This window comes from Molossus molossus, unplaced genomic scaffold (assembly GCF_014108415.1).
Source record: "Molossus molossus isolate mMolMol1 unplaced genomic scaffold, mMolMol1.p scaffold_m16_p_1, whole genome shotgun sequence".
Classification (NCBI taxonomy): domain Eukaryota; kingdom Metazoa; phylum Chordata; class Mammalia; order Chiroptera; family Molossidae; genus Molossus; species Molossus molossus.
Window position 1 is genome coordinate 179,687,956 of NW_023425344.1, and position 23,785 is coordinate 179,711,740.

Here is a 23,785-nt window from a genome sequence, read left to right on the forward strand (position 1 = left end):
TCTGTTTCTGTTTAATTTGCTCTTCTTTTTCTATTCTTTTTTTTTTTTTATCCTCACCCAAGGACATTTTTCCATTTTTTGCACAGATAGAGTGGGAGGGAGGGAGAGAAGGGGAAACATCGACGTGAAGGGACACATCGAGTGGCTGCCACCCGCACGACCAAGCAGGGCCGGGGACAAACTGCAACCGAGGTACATGCCCTTAGCGGGAACCGAACCCGGGTCTCTCCGGACCGCAGGCAGATGCTCTAACCGCTGAGCCAAACCAGCCAGGGCGCTCTTCTTTTTCTAATATCTTAAGGTGGAAGGCTAGGTTATTTAAGATTTTTCTGATATAGGCATTTACACCCATAAATTTTCCTTTACACACAACTTTTGCTGCATCCCATAAGTTTTGGTGTTTGTGTCTTTATTTTTATTCATCTCACAGTATTTTCTGATTTCCCTTATGGTGTCTTCTTTGATTCTGGTTATTTAGGAGTATAGCGTTTAATTCCCACATATTTGCAAGTGCATTAATTTTAGATTTTGGAATCAACTGATAGACTGACCATTGAAGACATATCAGTAACTACAAAATAGGATATAAATGTCTCAGAAAAAGTAAAAGGTAAAAGAAAATGAACAGCTGACAGAGGTGAGGAAGTAGATCAAAAGACAAATACCTTCATTTAATAAAGTTAAGAGTTAATAGTCTTTGGTTAATGGAACAGGAAATGAATGTTTAGATATATTTTGGACCTTGTACTGTATTGTCACATTTGTCATAAATCAGATGGAGTACATCTATGTGTGTCTATAATAGTTTTTTTAAGTATATGAATGTATTACTTGAATTGTCCATTTAAACATTAATCTTCATGGAGTCTCTAAATTAGCTTAACCTTTAGTTGCCAAAGAGATAAAGTAATCCTAGAACTAGAAAAATAGTATTTTGATGATTTCTTAAAGAGAAATCATGATGGAAATTTGTTAGATGTTGTCTCTTCCTACTATATGCCTGGGTCTTGTTTTGGTAAGCTTATTTTTTGGTCTGACATTTCTTGTTTTTCCCAGACTGAGGCAGCTAAATTAGTTCCAATGGGTTTCACCACTGCAACTGAGTTCCACCAAAGGCGATCAGAGATCATACAGATTACAACTGGCTCCAAGGAGCTCGACAAACTACTTCAAGGTGTAGTAATTCCTTATCCTATATTGTGAACTGCAGTTAGCAAAGCACCCAGGTCATAGAACAAAACTAAAGTATATGGGTAGAATTTGTATGTTAGATATGATTAAGAGATGAGAGAATGTCCACACTGATGAAATAAGACTGCTGCAGGGAGGGACCTGACTTATAACATACTAACATTATCTACCAGCTAAATAGTTTAATCTCCTTTTAATATTATATTCAGAGAGTAAGCTTCTTCTGCCTAAAGAAATTATTTTAACCTTTTACTTTAACACAAGTTTGAGAATCTGATGACTGATTAAAATACTCCATGTTTGAATACCACATTGTAGTGTACACTAATCTTTAGGACTTGATGTAAAGCTGTAGTTTTGTGGGGTTTTTTTTTTAAGTTTTTTTTTTATTTTTTATCCTTACCCGAGGACATTTTTGCATTTATCTTCAGATAGAGCAGGAGGGAGAGAGGGAGGAAGAGAGAGAGAGAGAGAAACATCGACCTGAGAGAGACACACCGAGTGGTTGCCACCCACACGACCCCAACCAGGGCGGGGGACAAACTGCAACCGAGGTACGTGCCCTTAGCAGGAACCGAACCCAGGACTCTCTGGTCCGCGGGCCGACGCTCCAACCACTGAGCCACACCAGCCAGGGCACGTTTTTAAAAATTATTTATTTTTATTTTAGAGAGCGAGGGAGAGAGAGAGAGAGAAACATCAATTTGTTGTTCCACGTATGCATTGGTTGATTCTTTTTTTATCCTCACCTGAGGACATTTTTCCATTTTTTTGTTCAGATAGAGTAGGAGGGAGAGAGAGAGAAACATCGACGTGAAAGGGACACATCGAGTGGCTGCCTCCTGCACAGCCCAACCAGGGCTGGGGACAAAGTGTAACTGAGGTACGTGCCCTTAGTGGAAACTGAACCCGGGTCTCTCTGGACCACAGGCTGATGCTCTAACTGCTGACCCATACCAGCCATGGCAATTCTTGTATGCTCTGACTGGGGATCAAAACTACAACCTTGGAGTATCAGGACAATGCTCTAACCAATTGAACTACCCAACCAGGGCAGAAAGCTGTGGTTTTTGAAAATTTGAAAATATTGCTGTCCTAAGTTAGATTTGATTCTTGCTGCTTCCCCAAATCGTTCACGTTTTCCTTTTTTGGATTCAAAATAGCAGGAGTTCAGGAATCACTCTTAAATTTGAGTATTAACCTTCCCTTTTGTACCACTGTACCCACCTGTAAATATCTTTCTGATGAACTCCAAGAACTTTTCTATGATTACTGTTTCTAAACATTTGTGTTGTGCTAAGAGTTGTTTCTTATTGCTCTGTTAGGAGGAATTGAGACTGGATCCATCACAGAGATGTTTGGAGAATTCCGAACTGGGAAGACACAAATATGTCATACTTTGGCTGTAACTTGCCAGGTGAGCTGTTGAGCCTCTACTGAATCAAATCAGCAAGAACAAGTTCATTTCCACTCTTTTCAAGCATCTTTTGGGATGGACATAAAAGGCACTTTCTCTGTCCTCAAGAATCCTATATGCTAGTTAAGATATATTTCTACTGCACAATTTTCCCACATCATACATTGATTTCAAATACTTTCTTTATCATCCCTCTTCACTAGTCTAGATTCCATGATTCATCATTAAAGTCATTCCTTTACCAATACCCTCAGATTTATATTCCATACCTGAAGAGATGCCATTCTCAATGAACCATGTCTTCTCAGTGCCTATGCCCAAAGAGCTGTTCATACTGGAGGAAAATCATGTCATAAAGCTGATTGGCTTCACTTTAAATTTAAGATGACAAACTTAAGGTTAACATTCAGTACTGCTTGGCAGATCTACTGAGTTTCTCCACTTGGGCATGCTTTTTCCCCCACTCAATAAGACAGCGTCATCATTTCTTTTTCAACCTTCATGTTCTTTAACACTCACTCTCAGCCAGTGGCCTAACTGCCTCTTCATATCAAATCTATAAACCCACCTACACTTATACCCACCTTTTCTTATCTTGGGTTACAATGGAGAAAATTTTTTTCCTTTCAAAGGCCTATCCTACCAATGTGCTCTAGTTACGATCGCCTGCCACCTTCTCAAGGACTTGAGTCCTGTTTTCTGTTCTACCTCTGTATAAGATTATTCTATTGATACACAAACATGCCTAATATCTCCATTAGGAAAAACTTTCCATGGACCAACTTCAGTTTCTTCTTCCTTTACTTATATTCCTATTTGCAGACACATTTGAAAAGAGCGAGTTAAAGAATTGTCTAAGATCATATTGCATTTAGTAATAGTAGATACAAGAATCAAACCAGACTTCAGAACTGATGCTCTCAATACCTTCATAAGAGTCGAAACTAACTGGCTTGCTGTCTGCAGTATTGCTAGTGCCTAAATCAGTGCTTGGCACTCAGTAAATACTTGAGGGGGTAGAGGTGATAGAATAGATATCCTAAGGTATGTCTGATATATTATAAAATTAATGGTATAGAGGAAGTAGCATAACCATTTATGGAAAAGAGAAGGATTACTTCACCCTAGAAGAGTCATGGAATACTTTATGGAGAAAAGATATTGGACCAGACTCCTGAAGAATGCTAAACTTGAACAGGTAAAGAAATTTAAAAAACATTTAACTATAGGGAATGATACTAACAAAAGTGCAGAGGACAGGGAGGCATAATGTATTGAGATGACAATAAATAAACCCGTTTACCTAGTCCAGAGGCTTTATTTGGAAAAGTTGTAGGAAATAAACCATAAAAGGACACATCAAGACCATATTTTAGAAGGTTTTGATTGTAGTATAAGAAGCTTACACTTGGTTCTATAAATAGTGGAAATTATTCAGTGTTTTCAACTAAAGCATAACATGAGCAAAATTTTCAGAAATATTCTGGTAGCAGCCTTATTCAGTGACTTGAAAGGAGAGGGAAGAGTGGAGGATATTTGATATATGGTTATTACAAGCATTCGCTGAGCAAGACTAAACTAAAAAAGTGATACTGGCCCTGGCTGGTTTGGCTTTTTTTTGTGTGTGTGGTTTGAGCGTCTGGCTACAGACCAGGCAGTTGTGAGTTCAATTTTGGTCAAGAACAGGTACCTCAGTTTCGATTTGATCCCCAGCCCTAGTTGGGGTTGTGCAGGAGGCAACTGGTCAATGTGTCTTTCTCACATGATGTTTCTCTCTCCAACTCCCTCCCTCCCTCCCACTCTATCCGAAAATCAGTGGACAAATATCCTCAGGTGAGGATCAAATAAAAAAGTGATACTGAAGGGATATAGTCAGAAGATGTAAAGGGCAGCAATTAATGGTTAACAATAAAAAATACCCCTCAGTCCTGGCTAGGTAGCTCAGTTGGTTAGAGCATCGTCCTGATATGCCAAGGTTGTGGGTTTGATTCCCAGTCAGAGCACATACAAGAATCAGCCAATACATGCATAAATAAGTGGAACAACAAAACAGTGTGCACTACGCCCTGGCCGGCTGGTTTGGCTCAGCGGTTAGAGTGGCAGCCTGCGGTCCAGAGAGACCCGGGTTCGGTTCCTGCTAAGGGTGCATACCTTGGTTGCAGTTTGTCCCCGGCCCTGGTTGGTTGTGCGGGTGGATTAGCTCGCTCACTCTCCCCACCCCCCAAAATCAATAAATAAAGATTTTAAAATAAGTATCTTAGCTGAACAGTGTATTAATTTAGTTAACTAGGGTTTGGGAGAGATATTTTTTTGTTTTTTAAATATATTTTTTATATATTGATTTTTTTAGAGCGGAAGGGAGAAAGAGATAGAAACATTAATTGGCCTAGCCACCTCTTCCACGCCCCTCACTGGGGATCAAGCCTGCACACTAGGCGTGTGCCCCAACCAGGAATTCAACTAGGACTTCTCAGTGCATAAGACAATGTTCAGTTCACTGAGCCATACTGGTGGGATGAGAGACAGTTTTTAATGGAAAGATAAGTTCAAGTTAGTTAAGAGATGGTAGGTTTGAAGTGATGAGACAACCAAGTAAAAATTTCCAGCAGGATTTTTTTTTTTATCCTCACCCGGGGACATTTTTCCATTTTTTGTTCAGATAGAGTGGGAGGGAGAGAGAGAGAGAGAAACATTGATGTGAAAGGGACACATCAAGTGGTTGCCACCCTCACGACCCAATCAGGGCCGGGAACAAACTGCAACCAAGGTATGTGCCCTTAGTGGGAACCGAACCTGGGTCTCCCTGGACCCCAGGCCGATGCTCTAATCACTGAGAAAAACTGGCCAGGGTATTCTGTATTTTAAATAGCACTTTAGTAAAAAATGTTTACTACATTGATGTAATGCTATTCTATAGTTAATTATAAGACTTGTTTTAATTTTTTTTTTTTTTTTAATCCTCATCCGAGGACATTTTTCCATTTTTTGTACAGACAGAGTAGGAGGGAGAGAGAGAGGGAAACATCGATGTGAAAGGGACACATCGAGTGGCTGCCACCCACACGACCAACCAGGGCCGGGGACAAACTGCAACCGAGGTACATGCCCTTAGCGGGAACCGAACCCGGGTCTCTCCGGACCGCAGGTGAACGCTCTAACCGCTGAGCCAAACCGGCCAGGGCATAAGACTTGTTTTAAAAATGTTTAATAGCCCTGGCTGGTTTAGCTCTGCAGTTAGAGCATCAGCCCAAGACCAACGAATTGCAGATTTGATTCCTGGTCGAGGGCATGTACCTCAGTTTCAGGTTCGATCCCCAGCCCTGGTTGAGGTCATGCAGGAAGTAACCAATCAATGTGTCCCTCTCACATCGATGTTTCTCCCTACCTTCCACTCTGTCCGAAAAAAAAAAAAAATTGGAAAAATATCTCAGGTGAGGATTAAAAAATACATAAATATGTTTTATTGCCCTTGCAGGTTTATCTCGGTGGTTAGGGCGTTGGCCTGTAGACTGAAGGGTCACGGGTTCGATTTCCAATCAAGGGCACTTAGCTGGGTTGTAGGTCCTATCCCTGCCCCAGTCAGGATCATACAGGAGGCAACCAATAGATGTGTCCCTCTCACGTTGATGTTTTTCTCTCTCTTTCTCCTTTTCTCCCTCTCTCCCTCCCTCCTTTTCTTCCTTCCCCTATATCTAAAAATCAATGGAAAAATATCCTTGGCTGAGGATTAACAAATATATATATGTATTGGTTTTTAAAGAGAGAGAAACATTGATGTGAGAGAAACATTGATTGGTTGCCTCCCAAATATGCCATGACTGGGAATCAAACTCGCAACCTTTTGGTGTACCAGACGATGCTCCAACCAACTGAAGCACCTGGCCAGGGCAACTTCTGTGCCATAGTTAAAGATGGTATGTGTTATAAAAAATAAAGATTTTGTTAGGATCCTGTGTCTTGCATAGGGTTCACATTTAGTAAAACACACACATACAGAGACTAATATAATGAGGCTGATTTTCTCAAGTCACCCAAGAAAATCTGTCTCTTTACTTTTCTTACATTACAGATATGTCCTTATTAGTCACTATTTCTGTGTTGAAGTAATGAATGCCATTTCTTAAGATAAGAAAATACTGGCTCTGGCCAGATAGCTCAGTTGGTTAGAGCACTGTCCTGATACACCAGGGTTACGGGTTCAAGTCCCTGGTTAGGGCACATACAAGAATCAACTAATGAATGCATAAATAAGTGAAACAATAAATTGATGTTTCTCTCTTTCTAAAATCAGTAAATAAATAAAAATTTTAAAATAAGTAAAATAAAATTAATTAAAAATTAAATAAAATAGCCTGGCCAGTGTTGCCCAGTGGTTGAGCGTCAACCCATGCACCAAGAGGTTGCCGGTTCAATTCCCAGTCAGGGCACATGCCCAGGTTGTGACCAAATCCCCAGTGGGGAGCATGCAGGAGGCGGCCACTCGATATTCTTTCTCTCTCATCGATGTTTCTATCTTCCTTTCTTTCTCTCTCAAATCAATAAAGAAAAATAAATAAATAAAAACATAGGAAAATATTCTGATTCTTTATAAATAAAATTTTATCTAACAGCATGAGGCTCAACTTGATAGTCTGTTTTTCTCATCCTTTTCCTTTTTCATTCATCATTTTAATTCTTTCCTCAATTGCTCTACTGATCTTTTCCTTGCAGACCAAAATGTTATATAGTATGTTTTATGACAGCCAAGTTATCAAGTAGACCTAAGCCATTGTTAGCTCTCCTCATAAATAATTCCACAGAGGGAAGAGTTAGGGGATAGGAGAACTTTCAGGATAATAGGGGAGAATCATTGAGAAGAAGAATGGTAGTAAGCTGTGGAAGCTATAGCTTATTGCCTGAGCACCATTAGAATATTGTTAGCTAAAGGGAAATAGTACGTTTGTTTGTTTATTTTTAATCTTCATCCGAGGATATTTTTCCATTTATCTTCAGATAGAGTGGAGGGAGAGAGAGAGAAATATCGATGCGAGAGGGATATATCGACTGGTTGCTTCCCACCTGACCCCAGCCAAGGCTGGGGACAAACTGCAACTGAGGTACCTGCCCTTGACTGGAATCAAACCTGTGACTCATTGGTCCACAGGCCGACACTCTAACTGCTGAGCCAAACTGGCCAGGGTGGGAAATAGTACTGTTTAAATTATCACCCTCACATGGGTCATTTGACATGATATATGACCTATTTAAATTGAAATGTTTTCCTTATGTTGTTCTGACAGGGATTCATGTGGAATAAATATTTAGAGTACAATACACAATAGTTATAGTTACCAGGGAACTTAGCATGTCACACTGATGCTCTTAAGTTGTACAAACAGAATCCTATCCTGGGAATGTTTATTAAGTAGTCAGTACTGCCTGTCAACAATAAACTGAAAGAAAATTCTCAAATAAACATAGCCTCCCTGTAAAAATAACTAAGCATTCACAGGTGGCTGAGTATCTTTTTCAGAGTGTTAATTCATTAATAATAGAAAGGATTACATTTCACCAGTCTAACAGCTAGAACCAGAGGTGTAGAGAGGATGTTAGATTACTACTTAAATCTAAACATTATCTGCTCTCATTTGTTCAGATTTTTTCATCTTAATGAAGTGAAGTTCCATATATGTTAGAACTCTGTTATGGTGAAGTTATAAAAAGTTAAGAGCCAGTTAGGTTGCAAAAATATGAGCAGGTTATGCTTTCTTAAAGCCTTAGAGTAATTTTAAAATTCTGAAAAGATGATTTAACTTAAGTACCAATTTTAAAGGCACATGCCCTTTGACAGAAAATGTGTCGTACAGAACTTTTCACATATGGTCAAGGATAAATGTACAAAGAATTTACACAAGCCCTGGGTGGTTTAGCTTAGTGGTTAGAGCGTCAGCCTGAGGTCCAGAGAGACCCAGGTTCAGTTCCCACTAAGGGCACGTACCTCAGTTGCAGTTTGTCCCTGGCCCTGGTTGGGTCCTGCGGGAGGCAGCCACTTGATGTGTCCCTTTCATGTTGATGTTTCTCTCTCTCTTCTTCTCTCTCCTTACCACTCTATCTGAACAAAAAATGAAAAAATGTCCTTGGGTGAGGATTAAAAAATAAAAGAATTTACACAATAGCATTGGAAAATGGTGAAAGTTTGAAACAACCGGCATTACTATAAAATAGGAAGAAGAGTTAAATTATGGTACCAAGCAGTTAATTAAAAAGCAAACTTGCTGGTGTGCCAATCCAATAACACAAGATGGCTATCGTGACACTGGGAAAGCAAGATGGAGGAGACAAAATGGGCTGGAGTGCAGAGCATGCAGTCCATCCCCTTGAGACTGGCTCAGCAATACACTGGGACCTTGTCATGCCTCTACTGTCAGTCTGCCTACCTGTGTCCAGCTATCTATGGCCTTCCTTCTTGCCTTCTGCCAGCTAGAAAAGAAAGCCCTCTCATGCTAGTACTAAAGATACCAGAAAGTGAGAGAAAGGAGAGCCTCATTCAACTTATTTCCTGGGGACCCAGCCTGAGTGTGTCAAGGTTTTCTCCTCCCTCAAAAACTGAGGCAGCTTCTGCTCTCTGTCCTCTTGACCAGTGGTTCCAAACCTTTTCTCTGTCAAAACTGTCTTTTGTTGTATACATATCCTTTGCTCCTTCCATGGATTTCTATGATTTGAAAGACTTTGCTAACCTGCCAAATGATAACAATCATTTTTCCCTTTTCAAATTAAAGACTTCCATAACTGATTATATGCTAAAAGTTGATGCCCAGAGGTAGAGAATACTGTCTTTTTTTTTTTTTTTTTTTTTTTAATTCCTCATCTGAGGATACTTTTCTATTTATCATCAGATAGAGTGGGAGGGAGGGGAAGAGAGAGAAACATCAATGTGATAGAGCCACATCAACTAGTTGCCTCCTGCATGACCCCAACCAAGGCTGGGGATGAACTGCAACCATGATATATGCCCTTGTCCAGAATTGAACCTGAGACTCATTGGTCCATGGGCCTATGCTCTAACTGCTGAGCCAAACCGGCCAAGGCAAATATTGTTAAGTCTTCAAAGTGCTTTCTGTCTGTTAGCCACTGTGCTAAACACTTTATGTAAATTATTTCATCTTCTAAACAATCCCAGAAGGTGGGTTTTATCTACATTTTACAGAAAAGGAAACTGAGAATATTCTGAGGGACACATAGTGTCAGAACCACATATAATAAAAAGTGCTTGTATGACAATACATAGAAAATTATCTGGAAGATTATTTCCAGGAGACGAGTGATGAAGAGAGGTTTCAATTTTTACTGTACTTTATTCTGTATTTGAAAATTTAATACAAGCATAGGGTATTTTTTTAATTTTTAAAATAAAGGGTTTTTTGTTTTCGGAAATAGGAAAAGAATGAAAATTTGGTGCCTTAATGTAAAATGTCCTAAGGGATTTTCTTCAGAATTTAAAGGTGAATAATAATTTCCACCTTAGGACAGGAGATTTTTAGGGTGGAAAATACCCTTTAGTATCATTCACCTAAAATCTTTAGAACTCAAAGGTGTCTGGCATGGATGGACTGGGGAGCCTAAAGCAGAGATTTCCTTGAGTAGCTCATGAGATAGTTTTCATGGCATTTCTTCCTTTTCTTTTTCTATAATTTATTTTACTTTTTCTCTTTTTTTTTCTTTATTGATTTTTAGAGAGAGAGAGAGAGAGAGACAGAAACATCAATGAGAGAAGAACATCGATTGGCCACCTCCTGCACGCTTCCCACTGGGGATCTGGCCCACAACCTGGGCATGTGCCCTGACTGGGAATTGTACCGGCGACCTCAACTGCCACACTGGCTGGGCCTTTTGTTCATTTTTAACATCTATATGTTACAGTTGGAACAAACACCTTTTTCTTCTTTCTTGCTCATACATTAAACTTGCTAGGGATGCCCTAGGGACATTGCCAAGCTCTTCTAGTAACCCGCAGAAATGAATTCTGTTCAATAAAATGAAATGTAAGTGTGGTTTGGACATGCTAAATTAATTGGGTATTGGATTAGGCTCTCTTTCTTAAAGGGGAGTCAAATGATATTCCAAATGTTTGTACACTTGAGAAGATTGCTTAGTCTTATGTTGTTACGCAGTTATAGAATTTTATCACCTACTTTGGACTATATTTCCAAGCAGTGTAGCTCTGGCAAGAGTTCTAGCTCATGTGCTGTGGGACACAATGAGCTTTGTATCTTCTACTAGCTATCTTTCTCTCAGAAGGGAATGCTCGTTCTTCCTACCTCTGATTGTCACTTCGAAGTGTTAGAGATGGGGGAGATTTATAGAATCAAGGGTAAATTAGTCATTATATCAGAAGTACAGTGTTCATTTCTACTGATCTTTTTGTTCTCTCTAGCTTCCCATTGACCGAGGTGGAGGTGAAGGAAAGGCCATGTACATTGACACCGAGGGTACCTTTAGGCCAGAACGGCTACTAGCAGTAGCTGAGAGGTAGGTTACTGGATTAGATGAAAGAAGTATGGCTGTACCTGTCACTGTTGTGGTTATCAGGATTAGTCTGGCTAAAGAGTATTGTCTTCTCTTATTACTTCATATGCCAAAGTTGCATGTATATAGTAGAGAAAAGCATTCTTTTTTAGTGAGAAATCTGAGTTGCTGCCAGACTGGATAAAAAAACAAGATCCTACCATATACTGTCTTCCAGAGAAACACTTTAGGTTCAAAAACTCAAAACAGATTTCAAGTAAAAGAATGGAAAAAGATTTACATGCAAACGGTAACCATTAGAGAATTTTGGTGGCTACACTAATATCAGACAAAAAGACATATTTACATAAAATATTACTAGGGACAAAGAAGAACATTTTCTAATTAAAAGGTCAGTTCAGCCCGGCCAGTGTGGCTTGGTGGTTGAGCGTCGACCTATGCATCAAGAGGTTGCGGTTCGATTCCTGGTCAGGGCACATGCCCAGGTTGTGGTCCCATCCCCAATGGGGGGCATGCAGGAGGCGACCAATCAATGTTCTCATTGATGTTTCTATCTCCCTCTCCCTTCCTCTCTCTCTAAAATCAATAAAGAAAAAATTTTTTTTAAATAAAATAAAAGGTCAGTTCATCAGGAAGGTATAACTATTATAAACATACACATCTAATAACTGAGCCCAAATATACGTGAAACAAAAACTGACATAATTGAAGAGTGAAATAGACAATTCAGCCATAATAGTTGGGGACCAATATCTCACTCCCAGTAATGCATGGAACATTTATCAAATGCCCTGATAAAGGGCAACTGCAAAAACCTACACCTTGCATCATATTTGATGGTGAAAGTCTGAATGCTTGCTCCTTAATATCAGAAACAAAGCAAGGGTATTCACTCTCACCACTTATTTTCTGCATTGTACTAAAGGTCTGTAGCCAGTGCAGTCAGGAAAGAAAATAAAAGGTATCCAGATTGCAATGGAAGGCAAAACTCTTTATTCGCTGATGATATGATCCTATATGTAGAAAATCCTAAAAAATTACACACACACATAAATACAAACTACTAGAAATAAATTAGTTCAGTAAGGTGGTAGGCTACAGTGTCAATATTTTTCTGTACTAGCAATGAACAGTTCAAAAATTAAGAGAACAGTCCCACCCATAGTAACATCAAAAATAATATATAGTAGCCCTGGTCAGTTTGGCTCAGTGGTTAGAGCATCGGCCTGCGGTCCAGAGAGACCCGGGTTCAGTTCCCCCTAAGGGCATGTACCTCAGTTGTAGTTTGTCTCCGGCCCTTATTGGGTCCCTTTCACATCGATGTTTCTCCCTCTCTCTCCCTCCCACTCTATCTGAACAGAAAATGGAAAGATGGCCTTGGGTAAGGATAAAAAATAATAATAATATTTAGTAATTTAACAAGTGCAAGACTGGTCCACTGAAAACTACAAAACATTACTGAGAAATTGAAATCTGCATAAATAGAGAAATATTCCACAGTCATGGATTGGAAGATGCAATACTATTAAGATTGATAATAAATGCCCTGGCCAGTTTGGCTCAGCGGTTAGAGCGTCGGCCTGCGGTCCTGAGAGACCCGGGTTCGGTTCCCGCTAAGGGCGCGTACCTCGGTTGCAGTTTGTCCCCGGCCCTGGTCGGTTGTGCGGGTGGCAGCCACTCGATGTGTCCCTTTCACATCGATGTTTCTCTCTCTCTCTCTCTGTTCCTCTCTCTCCCTCCCACTCTACCTGAACAAAAAATGGAAAAATTTCCTCCGGTGAGGATGAAAAAAAAAAAAAAAAAAGATTGATAATAATCTCTCAAATTGATTATTAATAATCTCTCAAATTGATCTATGGATTCAAAACAATCCTTATTGAAATCCAGCAAGCTTTTTTGCAGAAATTGACAATATGATTATAAAATTTACATGGAAATGTCAAGGACCTAGAATAGCCAAAACATTATTTGGGGGTGGGGGTGAAATTGGAGGTCTTAGTCTTTCCAATTTGAAAACTTACTATAAAGCAACAATAATTAAAATAATGTAAACAGTGTGGTGCTAGCATAAGGATAGATATATGGATCAATGGAGTAGAATTGAGAGTACAGAAATAACCCTGTTATTTAGTTGCTGGATTTTTTTTTTTTTTTTTGAGAGTATGTGCCCTTAGCGGGAACCAAACCCGGGTCTCTGGTCCGCAGGCCAGTTCTCTAACCACTGAGCAAAACCGGCCAGGGCTAGTTGTTTGATTTTTGACAAAGCTACTAAGGCAATTTAATGAGGAAAATAATAGTCTTTTAAGATAAATGGCTAATGTAATTGGATATCCACATGCAAATATATTTAGACCCTTACCTTATACCATCTATAAAAATTAACTAAAAATGGGTAATAGTCTGGTGATTCCTCAAAAAATTAAACTTAGAATTACAATATGATCTAGCAATTCAAATTCTGGTTATATACTCAAAAGAAGTGAAAGCAGGGGCTCAAACAGGTACTTGTATACCAATGGCTATCCACAGCAGCCAAAAGCTGAAAACAGTCCAAGTATCCATCAGTAGGTGAATGGATGAACAAAATGGCGTATATATATACAATGGAATATTATTCAGTCTCAAAAAGGAAGGAAATTCTCACACATGCTACAGCATGGGTGGACCTTGAAAATACTAAGTGAAAAAAACTGGTTGCATAAAGGTGAATACTGTATGATTCCTCTTATATGAAGTACTTAGATTAGTCATATTCATAAAGGCAAATTAGAATGGTGGTTTCCAGGGGCTGGGGTGAGGAGATTGGGGACTTACTGTTTAATGGGTACAGAGTTTCAGTTTGGAATGAAAAAGTTCTAATAGTGATAATTGCAAAACAATAGGAATGTACTTACTGCCACTAAACTGTATATTTTTAAAAGGTTAAAATGGTAAATTTTATGTTACGTATATTTACAATTATTTTTTAAGATGATAATCTTATTTTATTTTTTAAAATTCTCACCCGAGGATATTTTTTCATTTATCTTCAGATAGAGTGGGAGGGAGGGAGAGAGAGAAAAATATCGATGTGAGAGTGGGGCACATCGACTGGTTGCTTCCCACACGACCCCAACCAGGGCCGGGGACCAAACTATAACTGATATATGTGCCCTTGACTGGAATCAAACCCGTGCCTCTTTGGTCTGCAGGCCAACACACTAACCTCTGACCCAAACCAGCCAGGGCATTAAGATAATAATCTTAAATATAAGATCTAAAATGATAACTCTTAGCGAGGAAAAGAAACAGGAGAAAACTCTGCTAAGAGTCTAGTATCCATAATATATAAATAACTCTTAAAACCAGACAATAAAAAATTAACCCAATTGCCCTGGCCGGTTTGGCTCAGTGGTTAGAGCGTCACCTTGCGGTCCACAGAGACCTGGGTTCAGTTCCCGCTCAGGGCTTGTACCTTGGCTGCAGTTTGTCCCCGGCCCTGGTTGGGTCGTGTGGGTGGTGGCCACTCAATGTGTCCCTTTCACATCGATGTTTCTCTCTCTCTCTCTCCCTCCCGCTCTATCTGAATAAAAAATGGAAAAATGTCCTCAGGTGAGGATAAAACAAAACAAACAAACAAAAAAGAATTAACCCAATTAAAAAATGGACAAAGATTTGTAAAGACATTTCTCTAAAGAAGATATACAAACGGCCAATAAGCACATGGAAAGATACTCATCATCATTAGTCAAAGGAAATGCAAATTAAAACCTGGTGAGTCTGCCCTGGCCGGTTTGGCTCATCAGTTAGAGCGTCGGCCTGAGGTCTGGAAAGACCCGGGTTCGGTTCCCGCTAGGGGCACGTACCTTGGTTGCAGTTTGTCCCCATCCCTGGTTGGGTCGTGTGGGTGGCAGCCACTCGATGTGTCGCTTTCACGTCGATGTTTCTCTCTCTCCCCCTCTCACTCTATCTGAATAAAATATCGAAAAATGTCCTCGGGTGAGGATAAAAAAAAAAAAAAAACCTGGTGAGTCTGGCTGGTATGGCTCAGTGGTTGAACATCGACCCATGCACCAAGAGGTCACTGGTTTGATTCCTGGTCCGGACATATGCCCTGGTGTGGGCCAGATCCCCAGTGGGGGCATGCAGGAAGTGGCCAGTGAATGTTCTCTTTCACTGATGTTTCTCTCTCTCCCTCTCTCTCTAAAATCAATAAAGAGAAAAAATTTTAAATCATGCTGAAATACACCACTGGGATGGCTGTAATAAAAAGGATAGTTACAAGCCCTCATCCAGTGACTCGGCTGGTTGGAGCATCGTCCAGCACACCAATAGGTTGCGGGTTTGATTCCCAGTCATTCCCTGTTAGGGCATATACCTATGTTGCAGGTTCCATCCCCAGTCAGGATGTGTATGGGAGACAACCAGTGCACGCTCTCATGCGTGTGCGCGCTCTCTCTCTCTCTCACTCTCACTCTGTCTTTCCCTCTCTCCCTTTTCCTCCCTCTCCCCCTTCCCCCTTCCTCTCTCTCTAAACATATCCTCCAGTGAGGATTTACAAAAAAAAGATATAGACACCCGGCCGATGTGGCTCAGTGGTTGAGCATCTACCTACGCACCAAAAGGTCACTGGTTTGATTTCCAGTCTGTGCATAGGCCCAGGTTGTGGGCCAAATCCCCAGTGCAGTGCATGCAGGAGGTGGCTAGTCAATGTTCTTTCTCGCTCATCGATGTCTCTATCTCTCCCTCTCCCTTCCTCTCTCTCTAAAATATCAAGAAAAAAAATATTTTTTGTAAAGTAACAAGTGTTGGGAGGATGTGGAGAAACTTAAACCCTAATACATTGCTGATGAGAATGTAAAATGGTGGTCACTTTGGAAAAGACTGTCAGTCAAACTAATTTACCTTATGATGCAGCAGTTTCACTCTGGTTATTTACCCAAAAGATGTGAAAACATGTCCATACAGAGACGTGTATGTGGATGTTTATAGTGTTGTTATAATCTCCAAAACTGATAACAACCCATGTCTGTCACCTGATTATATATACAAGATTCGATGAATATACAAGATTTTTTTATCCATGATGTATTTCCAATATATATGAAATACTATTCAACCATAAAAAGTAATGAAGTACCAGTATGTGTTACAATATGGAGGAACCTCAAAAACATACTAGATGATAGAAGCTAGACATTCTGTATATGATTCCATTTATATGAAATTTCCAAAAAGGGAAAATCTATAAGGATAGTAGATCAAGTGGTTGCCTGCGGTTGGGAGTAGAAATAGAAGTAACTACAAATAGATTTGAGATCATTTTGGTGTGAGGGGAATGTTCTAAAATTGGATGATAGTTGTACAACTCTCAAATTTACTAGAAAGTCATTGAATTTTACACTTAAAGTAGGTCATCTACTGAATCAGAAACAGAGACTGAGGATAGGATTCAGCGATCTGTTTTAACAAGCTCTCCAGGTAATCAAGATGCTTGCTGAAGTTTGAAAACCATGGTCACAGTTGCTAGCTACAGTGTCACCACATTTTTTAAAAGTTCTTTTAAGTACTATGAAAGAGAGAGTAACAGAACCTTGACTTGATACAGCTGAGTTTTTCAAGTTTATATGTTAAGAATCACCTAAGGTATTTGTTTTTTTTGTTTTGTTTTGTTTTTTTTAATCCTCACCCGAGGATATTTTTCCATTTCTTGTACAGATAGAGTGGGAGGGAGAGAGAGGAAGGGAGAGAGAGAAACATCGACGTGAAGGGACACATCGAGTGGCTGCCACCCACACGACCAACCAGGGCCGGGGACAAACTGCAACCGAAGTACATGCCCTTAGCGGGAACCGAACCCGGGTCTCTCCGGACCGCAGGCCGACGCTCTAACCGCTGAGCCAAACTGGCCAGGGCCTAAGGTATTTGTTAAGCATACAAATTTTTATGTGTCTTCCCTGAAAATTGATTCATTAAGTCTTGTTTAGGCCCAAGAATTTTTATTTTTTACCAGGTGTTCCAGGTTATTCTTATCTTTTGAGGAAGTTCTGGAAACACTATGAGAGAGGATGCTTATTTTCAACCAACTTTTTCCAGATTGTGAGAACTGAAAATTCCATGTTGCTTTAGGAACTTAAGCACAGAGGTCCTCATAGTTGTCTTTGGGAACACTGCTAAGAGGAAAGCCAGGATTAGCTCTTTGTTTTTTGTGGGGTTTTTTTGGTAAACCATCCATGTTCTGATAGCAATAGATAATCTCTCTTCCTAATAGTAGATGACATTAATTTTTCTTGAGACAAGACTAGAAAACTTCTGTAGTATGATACTTAGGCCTCTTGAATCTTTTTTTTTTTTTTTAATTTTTTTATTGATATTAGATAATAAGGGAGAGGGAGAGAAACATCAGTCTGCTGCCTCCTGCACATCCCCTAGTGGGGATCGTACCCTGGCCAGGAATCAACTGGTGACTTTTTGGCTCAAGGGACTTTTCGGTTCATGGGACTGATGTTCAACCAACTAAGCCATTCCAGCCAGGTGCCTCTTGATTTTTATAAAAATCCTACAGCCATGCCAGCTGGTGTGGCTTAGTGGTTAAGCATCAACTCACGCACCAAGAGGTTGCTGGTTCCATTTCTGGTCAGGGCACCTGCCCAGGTTGTGGGCCTGATCCGCAGTGGGGGGCATACAGAAGGCAGCCAGTCGATGTTCTCTCTCATCAATGTTTCTGTCTCTCTCCCTCTACCTTCCTCTCTCTAACATCAATTTTTAAAACAAATTTTTTAAATCATATAGCCATGATTTAAATATGGACAATTTGTCCGGCCGGTGTGGCTCAGTTGTTGAGCATCAGCCCATACAAGAGGTTGCTGGTTCGGATCATGGTCAGGGCACATGCCCGGGTTGTGGGCCAAATCCCTAGTGGGGGGAATGCAGGAGGTGGCCGATGTTCTCTCTCATTGATGTTTCTCTCTCTCTCTCTCTCTCTCTCTCTCTCAAATCAGTAAAGAAAAAGTATTTAAATAAATAAATATGGAAAATTTTATCTCTTATTCCTGTTTTATTTGGTCAGGATCCCAAGGTAAAATTTTGTTCTCCATCTCCTTTTGGGCCCAGACTTAATTAATAATTCATCATTATCAATCCACTGAATGCCATGGCTAACCTTTCATTTATGATGATGATGATGATGAAGAATAGCAGATGAAATGTCCGGGAAAGTGTCAGGACTGTGTATGCCTTAAATGAAGAATCCATTGTATGGTGTGGAAAATGCAATTGGGTAGAGTGGCATTTCCTGATATCAAGATTTATCTTACTGCAATGCTATTTCAAGTGCTAGAACATTCTTTTGTTTTTCTACTGGAGAGGAAAACCAATAAATAAAGCTAAATTTCAGAAAAATAGGTTTGACACAGTGTATGTTTTTGTAATGATCGGAGTCATCACATAAAATAGACTGCTTTTTAAAGACTGATAGAATCATAAACATAGAGACTTTTGATTCTCAAAGAATTATAGCACATTGACTTGTTTAAACAGATTCTCTTTTTTTTTTCTTTTTTAATCCTCACCCGAGGGTATTTTTCCGTTTGTCATCAGATAGAGTGGGAGGGAGGGAGAGACAGAGAAACATCAGTGAGAGAGAGACACATCAGCTGGTTGCCTCCCACACAACCCAACCAAGGCTGGGACAAATGGCACCTGAGGTACTGGAATTGAACCCGTGACTCATTGGTCTGCAGGCCAACACACACTGACTGCTGAGCCATACCAGCCAGGGCTTTAATTTTTTTCTTTATTGATTTTAGAGAGAGAGGAAGGGAGAGGGAGAAAGATAGAAACATTGATAAGAGGGATCATTGATTGGCTGCCCCCTGCATGCATCCCTCCAGCCACCTGGGGATTTGGCCCACAACCTGGACATGTGCCCTGACCGGGAATCAAATTGGCCATCTCTTGGTGCATGGGTCGATGTTCAACCACTGAGCCACACCAGCCGGGCTAAACAGATTCTCTTTTGAACTATTACATTAAGGGAGTCAGTATTATATTTTGGACTATATTTTAAGTGACATTAATATGAAAATATGACTTGGGTTAAAATAACATATGTGATTCTCTTTTTGTATGCATATGCATTGTGAGTAAAATCTTTACTCAGCAACATTCAGAATTTACTAGGTATAAAAAATGTACTATGGTAGACAAGCTTAGTGTTCACCCTCAAGGAATCTGTCATCTAGTCAAAGAATGGCAGTGTAGCTCCTCACAAGTGTCACAAAAAGACCTAAATCAGTTTTTTTTTAGAAGTGCAGAAGAGGGAGAATCACATGTATTTGAGAGATACAGTCAAGTTATGAAAGTGCAAGCATAAATCAAATTATCTTTGAAGAAATTATGGTACATTTAGTAAAAATGAAAACCATGTCTTAGGTAGCAGTTATAAAGGTGAGAAAATACAGAGTTTTCTAAGAAAATAAGAGTTTTTTGGTTTTTTTTATCCTCACCTGAGGACATTTTTCCATTTTTTGTTCAGATAGAGTGGGAGGGAGGGAGAGAGGGAGAGAAACATCGATGTGAAAGGGACACATCAAGTGGCTGCCACCCACACAACCCAACCAGGCCCGGGGACAGATTGCAACCCAGGTATGTGCCCTTAGCGGGAACCAAACCCAGGTCTCTGGACCACAGGCCAACGCTCTAACCACTGAGCAAAACCGGCCAGGGCGAAAATGAGAGATTTTATTTGCCTTTTTTAAATGCAAAGGGAAAAAAATCATTATTGAGGTATAACTATAATTACTAGCAAGAAAAGAAATTATATACTTTTTTCTCTTGAATGTCTTAAGAGTTTAAGTCCTTGCTTAGAAGATTTAATTCCTATGTAATAAGTTTATATGAATTTAATAGATCTTTGAGTGATTCATTTTTTTGTTTCGGTCTCTAATCTGTCATGTTGCCCTTGGTCTTTCCAAGAGAACATTGTTTCCTTATATTTGGAAATTTCTCATTCTAATTCAGGAGTCCTCAAAAAATAGATTTAATTTATTCTGAATTCCTGCCAGATAGATCTACTCCAAAGAAGTAACTGCTGACATCTCTCTCTCTCTGTGTAGTTTGTCTGGACTTTTTTTTTTTTTATCCTTACCTGAGGACATTTTTCCATGTTTTGTTCAGATAGAGTGGGAGGGAGGGGGAGGAAGAGAGAGAGAGAGAAACATCGATGTGAAAGGGACACATTGAGTGGCTGCCACTCGCACGACCAACCAGAGCTGGGGACAAACTGCAACCAAGGTACGTGCCCCTAGCAGGAACAGAACCCGGGTCTCTCTGGACCCCAGGCCAACACTCTAACCACTGAGCCAAACTGGCCAGGGCTGTCTGGACTTTTTAATAGAAAGGGAATTAATATTCTTTAGCCCAACACCACTTCTTACCTACTCATGTAGGTAATTTCTTTATTAGAGATGAATTTCTTATCTGAGTTCTGTGTGCAGCCTAAAATTATTCTCTCCTCTCTTCTAGATATGGTCTCTCTGGTAGTGATGTCCTAGATAATGTAGCATATGCTCGTGGGTTCAACACAGACCACCAGACCCAGCTGCTTTATCAAGCATCAGCTATGATGGTAGAGTCCAGGTATGTGCTCAGTAGAAGACAGTGAATATGCTCACTTACCCTGAGTCTTATATAGGCTATTTGGGTACACTGATAGTAGCTTGAATTAGAAATGGGGAGATTTAAGTTTTAATTCATATTTTGACTCTTGCTTTGTGGTTAAAGTCAAGTAACTGTTAAAAAATGAAGCTATAGTCCTGGCTGGGTAGCTCAGTTGGTTAGAGTGTCGTCCTGATACACCAAGGTTTTGGGTTTGAGCTCTGATCAGGGCACATACAAGAAGCAAGCAATGAATGCACAAATAAGTGGTACAACAAATCAATTTTTTTTTCTCCCTCTCTAAAAATAAATAAAATTTTTTAAAAAAGAAACCATAATCCACCTGACCTTGTTGGAAATTTTACCTGTTATATGGTACCTGAGACATGAATGCTATACAAATATTTTTTTTTAATATTTTTTTCTTTTATTGGTTTTAGAAAGGAAGGGAGAGATAGAAACATCGATGAGCGAGAACATCAGTTGACCACCTCCTGCATGCTGCCCACTGGGGATCAGGCCCACAACCTGGGCATGTGCCCTGAGCGGGAATCAAACCTGTTACCTCTTGGTGCATGGGTCGACACTCAACCAGTGAACTACACCGGCCGGACACTATACAAATATGTTAATGAAACATCTATATATACGTATAACTGTGAATATGAAATTTTAGCATAGTAAGAGGGAGGAAGCAGAATCTGATATAAGCTAGAAATAGGCTTCAGAGAATCCCTATTCCCTGTAGGTATGCACTGCTGATTGTAGACAGTGCCACTGCCCTCTACAGAACAGACTATTCTGGTCGAGGTGAACTTTCAGCCAGGCAGATGCACTTGGCCAGGTTTCTGCGGATGCTTCTGCGACTTGCTGATGAGGTGAGTTGTCGGGTGGGGACAGAATAAATCCTGGGGCCACGGATTCCAGGAGCCTTGCTGGGAGGCCAGGACACCAGGGCCTGGTATCATCAAGATTTCAGATATGAAGAGAGACTTGAGTTATTCATTGGTTTGTGGGGGAAAGGAGTGGCAGCAGTAAAGTCCTTGGAATGCCTCTGCCACAAAAAATAACATTTATCCTTTGTCCATCAGTTTGGTGTAGCAGTGGTAATCACCAACCAGGTGGTAGCCCAAGTGGATGGAGCAGCCATGTTTGCTGCAGATCCTAAAAAACCTATTGGAGGAAATATCATTGCTCATGCCTCAACAACCAGGTAAAGTGATGGGATAGATGACTTCATCTTGGAATGTCATGTTAACTATGAAGTAGACGCGAAGATGTAACATTTCCCTGTTAAGGCTACTGTTGTGTAGTTAGACAAAGGAGCTCTTACTCAATCTAATTGTCAAGCTTTGGTTAGTATAGGTGTTTGCTTTTAGTTCATAAAAGAATTAAAAGCCCTCAAATGTGGAGGACTGAATATGAAGAATGGATGCGGCTCTCCCTCGTTATTAAAAGAAAATAATTGTTTTAATATGAAAAATCCATCAGGGGTGGGGGCGGTGGGCAGGAAGGGACAACAGGGCAGAAATGGTTTCCTCCAGAATGGAAGTGCCGCAAGGAATACAGAGAGATCCCAAAGGTCCTTCTAGGAAGTATATACATCCAAAGTTTTTTTTAGTTCTATCATAAATAGGAATATAATTTTTTATTATAATAACTTTGTGGTGTTTTGGTCTGTGTTTTTGAGTCAGACTGTACCTGAGAAAAGGAAGAGGGGAAACCAGAATCTGCAAAATCTATGATTCGCCCTGTCTTCCGGAAGCTGAAGCTATGTTTGCCATCAATGCGGATGGAGTGGGAGATGCCAAAGACTGAATCATTGGGTTTTTTCCTGTGGTAAACCTTCATGCTGCAACCTAATGGAGAAGACTACTCCCTGGCGTTCTTTGCAGGCCTCTTCCTGTTGTGACTGCCAAAAAAAAGCTTCCGGGAAAACAGCTATTGTATCAGATTTTTGGTGGTGTAAACAGGAGACAGGTCAGTAGTTACAAACTGATCTGAAATGTTTATTACTTCTCTAGAGAGTGTATTAATCTCTATGTGAATTCTTTGGGTTGGGGGTGGTGGTATGGAATACCTTTGACAGAGCCTTAAGGTTGACTCAGGACTAACAGATGGACAATACTGTGTCTCTAAGAGAACTAAAGCTGGGGAGACCTGACTTCTCTCACTGTCTGAATAATGTTGAAAAAAATGTCTAAGGAATGGGTCTCCTCACGGGTTCTTTTTCTCTGTCAGTAAATCTGTCAGTCAGACAGAGGTTTTTTTTAGTTTGTATGCCTGAATTATCTTCTGTAAGACTTTGTTTTTAGTTAAGGAGTACCGAGCAGCTGGGCCACTAGCCCTTTACCATCTACTTGCTTGAGGTTTTTTGTACTGCTAAGAGCAATTCAAGATAATTCTGGAATCTTAAGCATTTCAGAGACTCAAGTAAGTAGAATCAGTGTGGGGATGCTAATAAAGTAGTTTATTTGCAGTGACTACTGTTTATAGGGGTTATTCTGGTACAAACTAAATATTGGGAGTTAGGGCCTTTATATCCTTTTGGCACTGGGCAAGGGTGATCAGTTTCTATTGCTCTAAAATTTAAAAGGGAAAGCCTATATTCAGATGATTAAGTTTACTATCCTTCAATCTAACAGATTATTACAAGATGGATATATCACAGCTTTCCTGTGGCCTTTTGTTTTTATTGTGTAAGTCTCATGTTGTAGAGAACTCTGATGCTTTCCTGGATTATTTGACTTCAGGGGTTTGAGATACTTTTCTTTGCATTTCTTAGTGCCTCTCAGCTACTAGTGGGAGGAAAGGCAGTGAAAATCTTTGCTGGTGCCTGTGTTGATCCTACTTTATATAGGGAGATAGTTTAATGCAGCTTTGTTTTAAAAGCAGTTCTGTTCCCTGGCTTTTAAGAATGGAGGTCTTCTCTTAACAAAAAAAACAAACCTTGTGTGGTATAATAAAACCACAGTGACAGATTCTGGAATGAAAGTTTGATTCTTGTATAAAAGCATTTAAATGCTTTTGACCTAG

General features: G+C 40.0%; 1 protein-coding gene across 3 annotated transcripts in view; it reads left to right on the top strand.

Moving 5' to 3' along the window:
* The window catches only part of RAD51 (RAD51 recombinase), a 32,218-nt gene extending 9,554 nt beyond the window's left edge, over positions 1-22,664 (top strand). For all 3 annotated transcript variants that reach the window (XM_036247447.1, XM_036247461.1, XM_036247454.1), the window contains 7 exons: positions 1,057-1,174; positions 2,517-2,608; positions 11,022-11,116; positions 20,618-20,731; positions 21,498-21,627; positions 21,841-21,962; positions 22,444-22,664. In XM_036247447.1, the coding sequence (XP_036103340.1) occupies positions 1,057-1,174; positions 2,517-2,608; positions 11,022-11,116; positions 20,618-20,731; positions 21,498-21,627; positions 21,841-21,962; positions 22,444-22,567 (795 nt within the window). In that variant the 3' untranslated portion in view covers positions 22,568-22,664. The remainder of the gene's footprint in view (positions 1-1,056; positions 1,175-2,516; positions 2,609-11,021; positions 11,117-20,617; positions 20,732-21,497; positions 21,628-21,840; positions 21,963-22,443) is intronic.
* Positions 22,665-23,785: the final 1,121 nt, after the last annotated feature.